Source organism: Lactuca sativa, chromosome 5 (genome assembly GCF_002870075.4).
Source record: "Lactuca sativa cultivar Salinas chromosome 5, Lsat_Salinas_v11, whole genome shotgun sequence".
NCBI classification, from domain to species: Eukaryota; Viridiplantae; Streptophyta; class Magnoliopsida; order Asterales; family Asteraceae; genus Lactuca; species Lactuca sativa.
In genome coordinates, this window is record NC_056627.2 from 7,843,147 (window position 1) to 7,861,334 (window position 18,188).

The 18,188-nt window shown below is 42.7% G+C and overlaps 1 protein-coding gene across 1 annotated transcript; it reads left to right on the forward strand.

Moving 5' to 3' along the window:
• The first annotated feature begins 6,136 nt into the window (after positions 1 to 6,136).
• On the forward strand, positions 6,137 to 18,070 carry LOC111897386 (acetylornithine aminotransferase, chloroplastic/mitochondrial). The gene is made up of 4 exons (XM_023893340.1): positions 6,137 to 6,337; positions 17,130 to 17,471; positions 17,560 to 17,749; positions 17,847 to 18,070. The coding sequence occupies exons 1-4, from the start codon at positions 6,137 to 6,139 to the stop codon at positions 18,068 to 18,070; spliced, it is 957 nt and encodes a 318-aa protein (XP_023749108.1).
• Positions 18,071 to 18,188: the final 118 nt, after the last annotated feature.

Sequence of the window (18,188 nt, forward strand, 5' to 3'; positions counted from 1 at the left end):
AGTGTGTAGATTTGACTTGCTTGACTATGTTCATCGAACTGGTAGGATATCCATTCATAGTCCTGAGCAGCTTTTGTCCTGAAGTTCATGGTAGGACTCATACCTGGTTCATCTATCATCGCCTTGTGTATACAAGTCGTATATAATTAAGACTGATAAGACGATCGGATGGGTGACTTTGCCCCAAGTCCACAACTAAACAAGGAATAGGAGATAGGGCAGAAACACACATCTTAAGTCCATAGAATCTTAATTATATACCATCCTCACGTATACACAAAAATTTATAAGTTAACCGTATTCATCCCTAGCCTCTGTGCTTAAACTTGACTTGCTACGTGAGTGGTATTTCCAAAATGGTCTACTGGGAATACTTAGGAAAGGTTACGGGAGGATATCATACTCCACACATGAGTACTTGGGAGGTTTGAAGCAAGAGACAATTCCAAGGTTCGTATCTAGTTTGTTGTTATGAGGGACGAGAGTTTTGTTATTCGGTTAGTTTAAGGTGATGGCTCTTCTCGGAGACACATAGGTTTGGTGTAGCATGGAATCAGTTAGACTAGGCGGGATGACGTCGTCGGATCACGTGTTAATTTAGTTCAGAAGGAGTGTTTCGTTAGAACATTAGTGCATCTGTGTGTGTACGCTTCTAGTGCTTTTTTTTTGTCCTTGTTATTACTATTGCGAATATTTTGTATTGCATTGTGTACTAACTGAAGGATTGTTATGATGAATGATACTTGATATTATGATCCCTATCCGGTCCCTGTATAATCTCTTTGTGTCTACAAGTCATATATAATAAAGATTGATAAGACGGTCGAATGAGTGACTCCGCCCTAAATCCACAACTAGACAAGGAACATGAAATATGGCGGAATCACGCACTCTAAGTCTATAGTTTCTTAATTATATATGGCCCTAATGTTTACAACAAGTCATTATAGTTTACCAAAAAAGGGTATTTAGTTTTTATATAGACTATAGGCTATGTTTGGACGAGGAAGAAATTTCTATAGTTAGGATCTAGTTGGGAAACATACCGCTGTTCTCAGATGGTTCCGAGGTAGACTCTCCTGCAGTGATCATTAGCACTCTTCCCTCTTCACCAGGGTTTCTGGCCAATAGGCAATCCCTCCTGTAGTGCCCCATTTCGCCACATTCGTATCAGGTCTGACTTACTTCCTCAAATGGGACCTGATAGATTGGTCGTGCTGGTGCCCTACTGAAATGGATGGTGTGTCCCCTTCTGAGGCAGTTCTTGCAATAAATCTTCCAACACTTTTTGATGTGATGAAAGTTGCACTTATTGCATTTAGGGAGGCTTCCAGCATAACGATTGTCGGGTGCTGGTGTGGCTGGGGTCGTGGCAGCATAGGTCGCACCCATCTGTTGTCCATCGGAGGGCTCGTGTGTTGATTGTCCTTTCTTCCCGCTCTCTGACTTTTATTTATCAATACCTACTTTGGTTGACTCAGGAACGGGGTTCATTATGCCTTGGCGGATTCCATAGTTCACCAATGTTCGAGCCAGACGTTTGGCACTGTCAAACGTAAGAGGTTTCACTGCTAACAAGTTTCCTTGGATTGGAGAAGGTAGTCCCCAAACGTATCTCTCTACCTTTTGGCTCTTCGGGGTAACCATCCCAGGACATAGTGCAGCTAAATCGCTGAATTTATCAGTGTAGGCTACTATGTCTGAGCCTGCAATGGTAAGATTCCACAGCTCCTGCTCTAGTTTCTGTATTTCACCCCTCGGGCAGTACTCTTCCAACATCATCTATTTTAGATTTTCCTAGCCCACTGCGTTTTCCACTGGAAGGGTCAATACTTGACATGGCTATTCCACCATGTAAGGGCTCTGTCGGAGAAGGTGCAGGCAACAAACTTCACTTTGCTCCCTTCTGGGCATGTGCAGAACTCAAAAATCGACTTTGTTTTCTCGAACCATTGCATTAGGGCGATGAATCCCCCACTTCCATTGACGGATTTGGGTCCGCAAGTCATGAAGTCTATGTACGAGCACTCCCTTCTGTGTCCATGGTTAGAGTTGTTGGTGTCACTACCCGATCCATCGGTACCACTTGCACGAATTTAAGTCATGACAGCTGTCACTGCGGCTGTTACTGCCGCCTGAAAGACAAACGGGGGATAATGTGGAGGTAGTGGCGGTGGTGTGTTGTTTTTGTTTTTGTTCGACTTCTTTGGTGGCATCATTCTACCATAAGGTTTAAAAGTTGAAACGAGGGTAAGTCCCTAGTGGTTACAAGTCGAGTATTATTTGAATCAAATTTATCTTAGTTCTGAGTGTATCATGTTCTGACTCTTGAAGCAATTCATAACAGAGGTCTATGAAAAATTAGACTTATGAATTTTTGATAATGACTACCCTCTTTGTGAACTTCTGTGACCTGGTTTACTGTTACTAGTTCTTATGATAAAGGCGATAAGCCTAACACATAGTGTGAACAGTGTAATCACTAACCCACTAGATTACATTAGTTAGTTAGTTATTAGTGTGACGTATAGGGTGCTCTACCACCTTGCACGCCTTGAGAGTGGTTTCCTGTGTTTTCTGTCTTAGTTATGATGGCCCTGAATTCAGCTGTGGGGATTTGTTATCTTTAGACTTTCTCATGGTTTTCCTAACCTTAATAGTTCATGCTTCGGGTTCTATCACTAATCTCCACCACTTCCTAGTAGGAGATTTGTCTCCTCGTATGATTCCTTCTCGGAATTCACTTTATGAATCCTCTCTTATTCCTCCTTGACTTTCCTGTTGGTGGTTGTAGTGGAGTGGCTATATATATCTAGGTTGTTCGTGCGAGAATGGGAATGTCTAGAGAATCTTATGAGATTAATTAAAACCTTTCTTCTGAAGTTATTAATGATCCAAACTGGGTCCTCCTATAATCAAGCAGTGTATGTAACTTGTATATAACCGAGATCAAATAGACTTTCGAATAGGTGATCCTACTATGAAACCACAACCAAACAAGGAACAGGTAGTACAGCGAAGATCACCAATTCTAATTCTATAAGATCCTAATTATATATAACCCTGGAAGCATGCACTTTTCAACTATAGACCTGCAAGTAAGGGTCTTTTAGTTTTCATATAAGTTTGTTATAGTGCCTAAAATACTCCCATAGTATTTTATCTTTATGTTTTGTTCTAAAGATCCTTTTTATATAAAGTTAGGTAAGGTTTAGACTCGTTGCAACACCACTATCACTCCCAAACACATGTTGGTCGTATCTCAAATAAATATAGTTGATCAGGTTATATTTATTCCAGATATGATTACATAACTGCCTAGGTTTGACTGTAGTGTCCAATATCTAAAACTTTTGTTTTGTTCTTCTAGTGATACTTGTTCTTAGTATGTATGTTTTTTCGTATACTTCTCGTACTCTTGAAGGTATCTCCTTGGAAAGGAGTGATCCGATTAAGGAAGAGGGGCAAGCTGGGGCCCCAGTACATTGGTCCTTTCAGGGTGACCGCGAGGGTGGGCAGGGTAGCGTATCGTTTAGAGCTACCTGCCGAGTTGAGCCAAATACATGATACCTTCCACGTGTCTCAGTTGAGGAAGTGTATAGCCGACGAGTCGGCAGTAGTACCACTAGAGGATATTCAGGTGGACGCCTGAATTATGTTGAGAGGCCAATTGCAATCTTTGATCGGAAGATCAAGGTTCTGAGAAACAAGGATGTGCCCCTGGTTCAGGTCCAGTGGCAACATCGGAGAGGGTCCGAGTTGACTTGGAAGCCGGAGGCGGAGATACGGGAGCAGCACCCAGAATTGTTTGCAGAATGAGACTTCGAGGGCGAAGTCTGATTCTAGTAGGTGAGAATTGTAACATCCAAATTTCCATGTACCATATTTAATTGTTTATTTTGAGTTATGAGGAGGGACTCGACGATTTGACGCCTAGACTCATCGAGTAGGATCGCGATTTGCTGACTGGATTAATGAACGGACTCGACGAGTCGATAGGTGGACTCGACGAGTCCGCACTGTGAGTGGAAACCCTAAATCCTCGGGATTGTGCCCTATTTAAGGGACCTTATGGCCCTCATTTGCAGCTACCAGTCCAGAGAGAGAAACCCTAGTGAGCTTGAGCGTGTGGTGTGTGAAGGAGGGCTATTTTAATCCTTGTTGGTGTGGTTTTTGCAAAGAAGAAGGAGATTCTAGCAAAACAAGGTCAAGGGGGTTGTTATTATGTGGTTTCAAGCAAGGAGACTCCATCTTTGAGGTATTAAATCGAACCTTTTCTGTTTTGGTGTAGAACCCTTGAATCTAGGGTTTTCTGTATCCTTTATAGGCTTAGATATGATGCTTATGATGTCCCTTTGAGTGTTAAACTCTGGGTCTGGACCTTGAGAGGTCTAGAGAGCCCCAACCTCCCTGCTTTATGCTATTCCATTAGAGATGTGAACCTAGGTTGCCATTTTAGAGGCTATTGCACCAAAAGAAGCATTATGGATGTTGCATGAGTGTAAAGGTCGGACCTTTACGTGATTATTGAGTAGGGTAAGGTCAGATCTATAGGTTAGAGAAACAGATCTAACCTTAGAAGGTCATTTGAGTGTTGCCATGGAAGGAACTCGCCGAGTCCATAAGGGGACTCGACGAGTCGAGTCGGGGTTGCACTGCGATTCATGACCAGTGGTAACCCATCGAGTGGAAGGTTTGCTCGACGAGTCGAGTGAGACCTTAGAAGGATTCAGGGGACACGCTTGGACTCGCCGAGTCACCCATGTGCACTCGACGAGTCTGGTCAAAGTTTGACCGTTGGCTAGAGTTGACTTTAGTTGACCTTGAGAGTTTGGTCAAGCTGGTTCAAGAGAAGTCAGAGAAGGGTAGAATGGTCTTCTACCCACTATTAGAGATGAGGTTATGGAAGGATATTGATTAGAGATGTTATTATGTTGATAGGAGGAGGCTAGGTCGGGTTATCGAGCACGAGAGTTTATCTGACTTCATACGAGGTGAGTCTTCTCATTATACATTACCTAGAGTGGCATCTATGTGCAGACCGAAGGGTCTTATGTGTTATGTATGTTTGAGATTATGTGCCTTGTGATATATGTATGCTATATGTTATATTTACTGGACTGGAGAGTCCAACGATATAGACCGGACCGAAGGGCCCAACGATTCAGACCGGACCAGAGGGTCCAACGAGCTATGACCGGACCAGAGGGTCAACGAGCTACGGGACTGGAGGGTCCCACTGAGACACATAAACCGGAGGTTCATACAGTGTTATAGCCTTGAGTGGCATATGTGTTGTATGTGGTATTTTGGGGAACTCACTAAGCATTTATGCTTACAGTGTTATGTGTTTCAGGTACTAGTGAGGATCGCGGGAAGGCGTCGGCATGATCCGTACACACTGGCAGAGGATTTATTTTATGATCTTGGGATATGTTTTTATCATGATGACATTTTTTGAACATGAGATTGAGAATATTGAAATAGTTTTATGTTGTTTGAAAAATGAAAATTTGTTTTAATTTTCACGTCGTTACAAGTTGGTATCATAGTCTTGGTTTGAGGGATTCGGATGCACCTTCGGGCACATTTGAACTCAAACCGAGGGTTTGAGGAAAATTTTCAGAAAAAAAAAACAATTTTTCTAAAAGAGTAAAAGATTTTGAGAAAGGCAGAACGCAACAGTGTGTACGATCAACCAGTGCCGGAACGGTGATTTCCCAAAATACCCTTACATTATGTGTTATGAGATATTATGTGATATGCTATGCATGCTAGAGTAGGCTAGGTATTCATATCTAGGACTAGAGTGGCCTGATTTGTGATGCCTTAGCCTAGGAGATTACTGCTACTATGAGATACTTCGAGTGCGAGTAGGTAGTAGTGAGGAGCTTATAAGTGATCTGCCGAAAGGTAGCCTATGCTTAGCAAGATATATAGTACTTGTGAATTGGGATCCTAGGAGGAGGACTTGGGGTGAATGCTAATGCGGTGTGGAAGGTAGTATAGGGCCCGTACTACTTAGCAGTCCAAGTAAGAATCCTTAGGATACTAAGGAACAAGTAGGGTTGAGTTGTCGAGTGTGAGTGTACTCGAGCGACTCTCTAATATTTCTATTTTGAATTTCAGAGACATCATGGTTGTGACACACCACAGACCAAAGACCAGCGGCGTGAGTAACGAGGAGCTTCGTCAGATGATCCACGATGAGGTGGTTACGGTTATCCGCGCAGAGATACCAGATATGTTTGGGTCTATCAAGACCACTCTGATTGAGATGTTCGATGAGAGATACGCAGCGGTTACTGAGGTTGTGGCTGCTGCAGCGACTACATCTGTGGCTGCTAATAGACCTCAGGGGGGTGACTCGTTGCTGTTCTGGGAGTTCAGCAACACGAAGCCACCGGAGTTTGATGGGACGCAAGACCCGATTGCTGCGATGAGATGGATTTCTGATATCGAGGGATGCTTCTACACATGTTCGTGTCCGGAGCATCTGAGGGTTCGGTTTGCAATGAACCGGCTTCTCTTGGGAGCAAAGGACTGGTGGAAGTTTGTGACGGCGGATTTCACTATTGTGGAGATTTCAGCGGTGACCTGGGAGAGGTTCACCACCATGTTCAGGGATGAGTATGTTCCCCCGATAGAGAGGGAACGGTTGGCACAGGAGTTCTTGTTCCTCAAGCAGGGAACGGAGTCCGTGATGGTGATCACACAGATGTTTCACGAGAGGGTGTTGTTTTGCCCTGAGCATGTGTCTCTGAGTAGGCAAGCATGATCCGATACTTGAGCATACTGAGGAGGGACATTCATGAGTTCGTGGTGAACTCGTCATACCGGACATTTGCTAAGCTCCAGGCAAATGCCCGAAATAGGGAGATTGAGCTGGAGACTCAGGTTAGGGAGGAGGCCGAGTCTCATAGGAGGGACAGACGACCGGCGGAGGCTCAGCCGGCTGCCAAGCGGGCAAAGCCCGTTGATTCGAGATTTAGAGGTCCGAAGAGCCGCACTTGTGGGAAGTGCGGCAAGAGTCACGAAGGGGTGTGAAGAGCTGGGGTGTGTTACAAGTGTGGGAAGAAGGGGCATTATGTGAGGGATTGCCCTAAGGGATTCTCGGTTTACTTTCATTGCAACCAGACCGGCCATCTGAAGGAAGAGTGCCCACATCTGCTACAGGGATCGGCACAGGGATCTGCACCGACTGCCCGAGCTACTGAGATCCGGCCAACGAAGGCCGAGGCACCGAAGGCTCGCGGGAGAGCCTTCCAGTTGATAGTGGAGGAGGTCCGCGTAGCGCCCGACATCGTGGCTGGTATGTATCCTTTTATTTCTTATTGTTGAGTTTAAGATTTATGCTTATATTGTGGTATGCGTAGGTACTTTTCTTGTAAATTTTGTACCTGCTTTGGTGTTATTTGACTCGGGTGAGAGTCGATCATTTGTGTCGTTAGCATTTAGTCAGCACATCAGTATTCGACGAGAGGCGTTGAGCTGGCCTCTGCGAGTTTCTATAGCCGACGAGCGAGCGGTATATGCGACTGATGTGATTTAAGGATGTGTACTCGAGATCTTCGGTGTTGAGTTCTCGATAGATCTAGTCCCGATTGCGATGGGGGACGTTTGCGTTATAGTGGGCATGGATTGCTTGAGCCGATTTGGGGCGGTTATAGAATGCGAGTGGCAGATAGTGACGATACGAGACCTTAATGGGGGAGTGCTAACGATGTATGGCGAGGGTACCCGATGTGGGTCAGCGTTTTGTTCGGCTGCTAGAGTGAAACAGACTTTACAGCAGGGCTGCAGCGGGTTTGTAGCTTATGTGATGGATACACGAGTGGCTGCGGAGAGACCGAGTTCGATTGATGATGTTTCGCTAGTGTGTGAGTTCCCGGATGTTTTTCTCGAGGAGTTGCCGGGTGTGCCTCCCGAGAGGCAGGTGGAGTTCCGCATCGATTTGGTTCCGGGGGCAGCGCCTATCACTAAGGCGCCTTATCGCCTTGTGCCGCCAGAGATGCAGGAATTATCCTCGCAGCTTCAGAAGCTGCTGGGAAAGAGGTTTATTAGACCGAGTAGCTCGCCGTGGGGAGCGCCGATCCTTTTTGTCAAGAAAAAGGATGGTTCACACCGGATGTGCATTGATTACCGGGAGTTGAACAAGTTGACAGTCAAGAACCGTTATCCGTTACCGAGAATTGATGATCTATTCGATCAGTTGCAGGGAGCGTCTTGGTTGTCCAAGATAGATTTGAGGTATGGATATCATCAGATGAGACTGCGGGATGAAGATATCCAGAAGACGGCATTCGGGACTCGTTATGGGCAGTACAAGTTCGTGGCGATGCCTTTTGGGTTCACCATTGCACCGGCAGCGTTCATGGATCTCATGAACAGGGTGTGCAGGCTGATGTTGGATCGGTCGGTGATCGTGTTCATCGACGATATTCTGGTATATTCGAGATCTAAAGAGTAGTATGAGGATCATTTGAGAGAAATTCTCGGAGTATTGAGGTCGGAGAGGCTTTTCGCCAAATTCTCCAAGTGTGATTTCTAGTTACGAGAGGTCAAGTTCTTGGGAAACCTCGTTAACAAGAATGGGATATTGGTCGATCCATCCAAGATTGAGGCGTTTACGAGATGGGAGGGTATCGTATCGTTTAGAGCTACCTGCCGAGTGATCTGATTCAGGAAGAGAGGCAAGCTGGGGCCCCGGTACATTGGTCCTTTTAGGGTGACCGCGAGGGTGGGCAGAGTAGAATATCGTTTAGAGCTACCTGCCGAGTTGAGCCAGATACATGATACCATCCATGTGTCTCAGTTGAGGAAGTGTATAGCCAACGAGTCGGCAGTAGTACCACTAGAGGATATTCAGGTGGACACGAGCCTGAATTATGTTGAGAGGCCAATCGCGTAACGCCCGGGTTTCAGGGCTAAGCATATTTGTCAATGTAATAGTCTAGGTCAACTATTGTAACTCTTTTTGAAGTAATAAAGATGAAATATTTGAGTATTATGTGAATTATGTGTGTTATTGTGCTTATTATTTAATTATAAATGTATAATTAATAAAGAATAAAAATAAGCGTTAAAATTAAAGTGTGAGATAAACCTGATATATCTACATAAATTTGTAGTGGTCGAAACAAGGATTTCGGGGATATAAGGAACGCCGAAATCCGAGTTATAACGAAGAAGTTATGACCCGTCGAAGTTTCGCGACAGAACCGGCACGATACCGGGAAGCGTAAATAGTGAATTTACGATAGAGCGAGATTTAGCCTTAGTGCTCTAAACGAAAGTCGTAGAATATGTTAAACTAAGAACATCGATAAAAAGAAAGCCCAAATCTGACTTCGTATGAGGAAGTTATGATTTTTCTAAGATTTAGCATAGCAGTACACAGCCCGAAATCTGAATTTTAGATCGGTCGATTTTTATCCGATGGGATCTAAATGAAAGTTGTAGTACTCGTAAATACCAACGTGTGTATATAAAGAACGTCGATAATAGAGCTCGTATGCGAAAGATATGGACGAAGCTTAGTCCCTACTTTTCGAGCGCGACGAATTCGATACAGTTTTGTAAATCCGAGATAGAATGAGAATTAGCCAACGAGGTCTAAATGAGAGTTGAAGATCTCATTAATAGGAACTCAACGGTAAAAAGACAGACAAAAACGGAGCTCGTATGTGAAAGTTATGGACGAAGCTTAGTCTCTACTTTTCGAGCGCGGCGAATTCGATACAGTTTTGTAAATCCGAGATAGAATGAGAATTAGCTAACAAGGTCTAAATGAAAGTTGAAGATCTCATTAATAGGAACTCAACGGTAAAAAGACAGACAAAAATGGAGTTCGTATGCAAAAGTTACGGACGAAGCTTGGAGACTACTTTACTATACACTTCCTATAAATAAGAGATGAACTCTTCATTATTTCCTCACACCTTCAAACCTTTCTTTCTCTCTCTAACTTATCTCTAACCTCCCTAAACCCCTCCCAAGTTTAGGGAACCTCCTTATCACAAGAAGAAAGCCCTGGAGCGCCCGACGACTCCGAGAAGAAAAGCTTTCGGCTCGGAAACGCTGCTCCAGCGAAGCCCGGTTTTTAATAAAAACCCGTTGTAAGTGAGTTACGCCTATACTATATTTAATATAGCTTTTATTTAATTATAGTAACATTATTAGGACCTTAAAATAATTATTTGGGCTATTATTATGAGTTATATTGAGTGTTATTTAACGCTTATATAATAGTAATAATAGCTAGACTATTAATTAGTCGCGATTAACGTTAAAACTAAACTCTAGTGGTATTAATACTAGGTTTTGGTCAAGGAAAAATTGTTTTAAGTAACGAAGTGCTGTCCGAGTGCCGAGTCACCACCTTACCAGGTGAGTGCATAGTTACTTTCAGCTTACACATAGATATGAAGTATTTTATATAAACTACGTGCTATGTGTGCATATTATCTGAATACTTGCTATCTATGTTGGATGAAGATTGTTATACATGTTTTCAATGATTTGAACTGTATATGTATTTTATATCTACAAAAATGTTGGGGTAAAACATGGGTAGATGTAATAGGTGATGTGTGATAAAATGATGAGAGGCCTCGATGTTGATGTTGTTGATTCTGTCATCTAGCGGAGTATGGATGACGACCACAGACTCTTCTAGACGGTCCAGTGGAACACTAGCAGGCTCGCAACCTGTAGGTGTTTGTGAACGATGTGTTCACCGGTGTACTCCATCCCTCACATGGTTGCCTTTAGGACATTTATTGCCGAGGAATCCCCTTAGCAGTAGTGTCCATCCCGATGATGATCCTTAGACTAGGTCCCTTATGATAGGTGTTTAGGGACGTAAAGTGAGGATAACGGGAACGGGTAATCGGGTTATTGTTGATTGATGAAATTAATAAACTTATTTATTGTGGGTTGAAAACCCTATGTGCTCACCAGGCTCCCAAGCCTGACCCACTCAGTTTTATGTATTACAGGTAGTGGCGCTTGAGCATAAATATGATGTTTGGACGAGGGATTACGGATATAGGCCTGTAGATGTGAAATAATGTAGTAAGGCTTATATTCTACTGTTTATGCTTTTGATCTATACGAACATGACATCCCAAGTCTTTTAATGAAATACATTTCTATGGAAATGCTTTTGATAAATCTTTATCATATTTTGTTTTGGGACAAATTCCGCAACACTTTTATTTAAAATGTTACTCTGATTTTCAAACAAAGCATAAACAAAATCGATCTTTTCTGGCCGTGATTTTGGGGATGTCACAGTTGGTATCAGAGCATTAGTTTAAGCGAACTAGGAATTTGTAGGATTTCTAGACTTAAACTTAGAATGCTAAGTGATGATTGTCAGGTGTGAGCACTAGCTTATTTTAGGAATTGTGCCTAAAATGATTTTATGTGCTAAATGCTTTGTGCATGATATGCTGTTATTTGTTCGGATCTATGGTCTGTTGCCGACCAGATCTAGAAACCTTATGTGTTTAGGATTCTAAACGTACGAGTACGATATTAAAACTAGCATGTAAACGTTTCGGAGAGATAAGGATGATTTGAACATCAAAGATCTAAATTCACCTTATTCGGTGTATAGATCAAGATGGCAAGGACCCGTAGCGGAAACGTGAACGCAAATGGAGATAGGAACCAACCCCCAGTGGTTCAGCAAATACCTGTTGTAGAAGAAGTAGCACCTGAGCCAGTCACCATGGCTGGAGTTCAAGCCATGATTCGGGCTATGCTAGCGGAACAAATGGAAGAAATGAGACAGATGCTCCACGAAAATAGGGACGAACCTACCATACATGTTGAACCGACGGAGCCAGTTCCCGAACAATCTGAGGAAGGGAACTACATCCGCCAAGTGAGTCAAGTACGGACTCAAGGTGAGCAAAGGGATGTCCCAAAAGGGAGAAACAACAAGGATAGGCGGTGTAACGCCTGTATATCAAGGCTAGTCAATTTAGAGACGATAAGCGTCAAAAATGAATTTTTAATAGAAGATTATTTAGGATGAATAATCTTAACTAAGTTGTAGTATATGTTACAAGGATTCCGTACATATAAAGAACGCCGAAATCCGAGTTATAACGAAGAAGTTATGACTTGTCGAAGTTTCGCGACGAGACCGACACGACACAGCGCGACGTAAAAAGTGAATTTACGTTAGAGCGATATTTAGCCTTATCAATCTAAATGAAAGTCGTAGAATACGTTAAACCGTGAGCATGCATAAAAAGAACGCCCAAATCTGACTTCGTATGAGGAAGTTATGATTTTTCGAAATTTCGACTTAGCTGTATGCAGCCCGAATACTCGATTTGAGACCGAGTGGTTTTTAGCCGAAACAATCTAAATGAGAATCGAAGATCTCATTAATTGTATAAAAACGATGAAAAGTTAGGCGAGAGCGGACGTCAAACGAAGAAGTTATGAATTTATAACGAAGTTTTCTGTCCCGGCCTACTAAAAATAATTAATAAAAATAAAAGTCAAAATTAGCCGACGAAGTCTAAACGACAGTTGTAGAGCGTAGTCTCACCTACGCGTGGATATAAAGAACGTCGAAAACGGAGTTCGTATGAAGAAGATATGAATTTCCGAAGTTTATTAAATATTTAATATTTAAATTTAATTCTAAATCTTGGTATTATCCGAAGAGGAGTCATCGGACTCATCCGAAGTACGCCCAGCATACTGCTGTACGCCCCGGGTACCGCGAAGCATGACACACCTCGCACTCAAGTGACTTCGGATACGTAAGCAATGACGATTTCGGACCAGTACGCCCCGCGTACTCCGAGGCTCCAGCCTCCTATAAATAGGATGCGAGGGCAGCCGGCTCAATTGCTCTTTTTCTCTCTTCTCTCTCCCGTTTTGCATCGTTTTGCGTGCCAGAAGTACCTCGAAGCCCCGGTATCATTCCCGAGCCCCGAAGCAAGTCCCGAGGTCCTGAAGATCCCGAGAATTAAGATTCCCGAGCCGAAGCTCTGCCCGCGAGAAGTTCAGTTTTTGTGAAGATCTTCCAGCGAAGAATACTACTACTATAAGCCGTAGTGCTGTCCGATCATCTTCTAATCAAGTGAGTGTATACTACCTTTCATAAACACGATAATAATACAAGTATGGTTTGAGTGTATTAAGTATATTGTTGTTTATATGCGTGAGTGTGTAGTTACTTTCTTCTAACACATAAATATGAAGTATTTGCTATGAAATACGTGTTATGTGTTTATATATTATTTGTCTATTTAAGATGGGCGTGGAATTGATGTTTTATACAAGTGTTAAATGATTTAAACTGTGTAAGCATTTATATCTACGAAAATGTTGGGTAGAACTTGGGTAGATGGGATAGTTGGTGACTATGGAGTTAGCGCTTGTTGAGTAAACCTTGGCGACTATGGAGTTAGCGCTTGTTGAGTAAACCTTGGCGACTATGGAGTTAGCGCTTGTTAAGTGAACCTTGGTGACTATGGAGTTAGCGCCTGATAGCTATGGATTTAGTACTTGATAAATAAACTTTGGCAGCAATGGATTTCGTGCCAATTCCTTAGGAATAAATGAATGAAGGATAGTTGGTTCTTTGGGTAAAATCTTAAGAAGATAATGGGGATGGGTAATTGGGTTGATTGTTTGCTGATTAAATATAATAATTATATTATTGTGGGTTGAAAACCTTATATGCTCACCAGGCTCCCAAGCCTGACCCACTCAGTTTTCTTTTCATTACAGGTAATGGCACAAGGCTATAAGTTGGCGGACTTGACGAGAGATTTTGGATTATAGATCAGTAGTTATAAATAACTATTGTAAGGTCTATTTTATATTGTTTATGCTTTTGGTCTGTATCGAACATGACATCCCAAGGTTTTATTATTTAATGAAAATACATTCTCTTTGAGAAATGTTTGGATAAATGGTTATCATATTTTTGTTTATGGGAACAAATTCCGCAACAGTTTTCTTTAAACGATTACTCTGATTTTAAAAACAAAGCATAAACAAATCGGTCTTTTCTGGTCGTGAAATTGGGGATGTCACAGGCGGATGTACAAAAATTTCTTGGGTGCGAAACCACCAAGTGTAACGACCCGTCTCCGGTATGATGATTCCATGGTTTTTATTTTGAAGTTTGCAAGAGGGACTCGGCGAGTTCATAGCCTGACTCGCCGAGTAGGGACGGGATTTCGAGCACGTGTTAGCCGGAGACTCGACGAGTCCATATTCTGGACTCGGCGAGTCTATCTGTCTGAAAGAAACCCTAAATCCCCGGGTTGCTCACTATTTAAGCCACCTTATAGCCCCCAATCTCGCCTCCTTCACCCTCAAAGAGCTGTGAGAAAACCCTAATCCGTTCTTGAGTGATCTAAGTGTTCTTGTGTTAAATTTTTGAAGGCTTGAAGAAGGAAAAGAAGAAAGGAGCAAGGAGAAGAGTTGTAGAGCAAAGATTCAAAGGCAAATCAGAGTTCTTTGAGGTATTCTTCGGATTTCCCCCTGTTTTATGCTTTAAACCTCCATTAGAACTCTTCTAGATCTAGTTTGATGCTTTTCTCAAGCCTTATGATGGTATGGATGCCTTATTAGGTCGAGATATCCTTGGATCTGTTCATTTAGGAGTTGTAGAGCCCGGATCTATTGTCTTTTGTTGATTCCTTGTATGAAAACCCTAGATCTAGCCTTCTCTTTATGATTTTGAGCCATTTTATCTTCATGGATGCATATGGGCACGTAAAGATAGAATCTTTACGTGCTAATCGAGTTAAGGGGGTCCAGATCTATAAGTTTTATGCACTGGATTCAAGCAGAATCGAGTTTTGAGTTGTTGCATGCAAGCGACTCGGCGAGTCGAGTCGAGAGTCCCTGATTTCCCTTTTCGAGTGATGCCAAGTAGGACCAGTGAGTGGTAGAATGGACTCAGCGAGTTTGAGGTTAGACTCAGTAATGGAGGGACTCGGCAAGTCGTTCATACAACTCGGCAAGTCCAAGGCAATCTTCTTAAGCTCAAGAACAGCTCGTTGAGTTGTTCATATGACTCGGCGAGTCGGATGCAGATTGTCTGAGTTCTTGATCGAGAGATTACTCGTCGAGTCGATGCCATACTCGACGAGTAGCCACGAGTGGGGTTGTGAAATGAGATTAGAGACTCGGCGAGTTGGCGGCCCAACTCGGCGAGTCAGGTCAACTGTGAGTTGACTTTGACCGAGAGGGTTGACTTTGACCAAGGGTAAAAGAGTCATTTTACCCCAGTGCAGTGTTTAGTATTTGATTAAGTGTGTTTATGGACTTGTAGCCGGGGAGATACCGGAGCAGCAGCAGATAGCTTTCAGAGCCATACACACAGCAGCCAGTTCACGAGGTGAGTTTCCTTTCAGTAGGAACGGGTCTACGGCCACAATGCCGGCCCGTCTAATTAGCAGTAGTCCCGGACTTTGGTCTGATGCAGTAGTTAGAGTGCTTGATGTCTTTGTGATTCAAGCATGTTGTGTTATGTGTTCCGGACTCTGTTCCGATGTAGTATGCAGTATATGTGATTATAATAGTTGATATGTGTTATACTATGCCATGATCAGCCAATTCCGGACTTCGGTCCGATGTAGGGGACAAGGTCCCAGTCAGTTCCGGACTTCGGTCCGACGCAGCTAGTTCCGGACTTCGGTCCGATGCAGTCAGTTCCGGACTTCGGTCCGATGCAGTCAGTTCCGGACTCTGGTCCGATGCAGGGGACAAGGTCCCAGTCAGTTCCGGACTTCGGTCCGATGCAGCTAGTTCCAGACTTCGGTCTGATGCAGTGGGCAAGGCCCAGTATGTGCTTTATATGTATTGTATGGTATGTGGTAGTTTGGGGGAGCTCACTAAGCTTCGTGCTTACAGTTTCAGTTTTGGTTTCAGGTACTTCCGCAAACAAAGGGAAGAGCTCGGGATGATGGCATCGCACACACCACAGCTTCAGTTTTTATCCTGGGAGTTGACTCAGTTTTCTTAAATATGTTTTGATACAGTTGTGACACAGTTTTCTTGTTACAGTATTTTAGTATGGTTTTGAGATACGCAACGCATGGTCTTATTATGATATACTCAGTTTTATGATTTTTGGTTATATTGAAAATGAAATTTCCGGGTCGTATTTTTGGGTTATTTCACCAAGTCTCTCAGGAAGCCCAAAGCCTGTTGAGATTATGGATTGGATCTCCGAGATGGAGATGGTGTTTGGAGCTGCGACTGCAACGAGAAGCAGAAGACTGTCTTCGCTGTGAGACAATTGAAAACTGGAGTCTTGAGCTGGTGGAAGCTATTGGCAGATACAATGCCGCGAGGAGAAGCTTTGAAAATGTCATGCGATGAGTTATTGGAACAACTGAAGGCGCAATACTGTTCAGAGATAGATCTGATCGATCTGAACAATGAGTTCCAAAATTTGAAGAAGGGAAGAATGAGCATCGATGACTATGCTGTTGCATTCACGGAAAAGATGAAGTTGTTTCCATACCTAGTGCCAACCGAACTTTCCAAAATTGAGAAGTTCGCAAACGGACTGCCGGCTGACTTTAGCCCAAAAGTCAAGATGGCAACCACTCTGAAATCAGCTGTTTGAGCAGCTAAGAATGTGGAGACCCAACAAAAGGAAAGAGGTCTGGAGAGGGCCGAGGTTGGTGAGAAACGGAAGTTCGATGGATCCTCGAGGTCCGGAAAGAAGAGTAAATTTTTGAAATCTGGTTCGAGAGGAGGAGGATCAGAAGCGAAGTGGTGTGACAAGTGCAAGAAGAAGCACTCTGGAAAGTGTGACGGAGGGGTCACTTGTTTCAAATGCGGAAAACCTGGGCACTACGCCAACGAATGCATGTTCACTAAGAAGGTCTGTTATCAAACTGTGAAATGTAAAACTAGCAACCAATTTTTCTTTTTGCTCTCTTAGGATTTAAACTGATTTGTTGAATGTTAAAATCAGAAACATTTTTGGCTCATCATCTCTACATAATTTCTAGGTCTTCTGTCTGTCTTATCATATCATTTATTACAAACAGAAACAATAAACATTAAAACATAAAATATGAATATAAGGTTATTTTATTTTATTAAAATTAATTGGGTTGTTGCAGAATTTTGATGGAGAGGTGGTTGCATCAGCTTCATTTGCTGAAGCAATATGGTTTTACCCCTCAGAGGCAGTAGCAATTAAGGCTGCCTTAACATATGCAGGAATGTTCCAAACTTTTGCACACAACAAGTTTCAGCCAACTGAATACATCTCTTTCTCTGATAACATGGTTAGTCCTAATTTTCCACCCATGAGGAGCAATAATATTAGTGAGGCAGAGAAACTTATTTCTCAAGGAAAAGTTGCTCTTGTCTTTGTGGACCCCATATATTGCAATGGAGAGATATGCAACTTTAAACAAGAGCAGCTGCAGTCTTTGAGGACTGCTTGTGACAAAGCAGGAGTACTACTCGCAATGAGGTAAAATAATGTAATTAGTTATTACTAGTATAAAATTATATATGAATGCTTATAATTCCAATTAATTGCAGTTTGAATCTGGGCTTGGTGTAACTGGGCGGCTTTGGGCCCACGAAGTGTTGGGTGTAAAGCCGGATCTAAGGATGGTTAAATTTGGAAGTTTGGCCATACATGGTGTCTTGGTGAATGAAAAAATGAAAGCCCACATATGCAAATTCGAGGAGGATTATATCCCGGATGAATGCAGTGGAGTTTTAGAATGTTTCAGACTAATAGCCCGACCCGATGTTTTGGACATCACAACAAGAAAAGGCATATTCTTAAAAAAACATTTTAAGTGAGAAACTTGGAGGAAAAGGTCATGTAAGAGAAATACGAGCATCCGGGCCTCTAGCTGCAGTGGAGCTAGATGTTGAAGCGCAACATGTTGTTGATAAATGCAAGGAGAATGGTGTTCTTATAATATCAGCAGTTGGCAAAGAAAACAATATCATCCAAATCAAGCTTTCATCAGGCATTGTTGTCCACGATATGGCAATTATCGTTGATATCCTTCAGGAATGCCTCAAGGATCTTGATTAGATAGGAGCTCAAATGTCAATGGTTTGGTTTGGTTAATTAGACGAATGGTTTTTTTGTTAAGACTAATTGTTAGTGATTAATGGTTGACTTACGCTTTTTACTGTGTGTTCGATTTCTT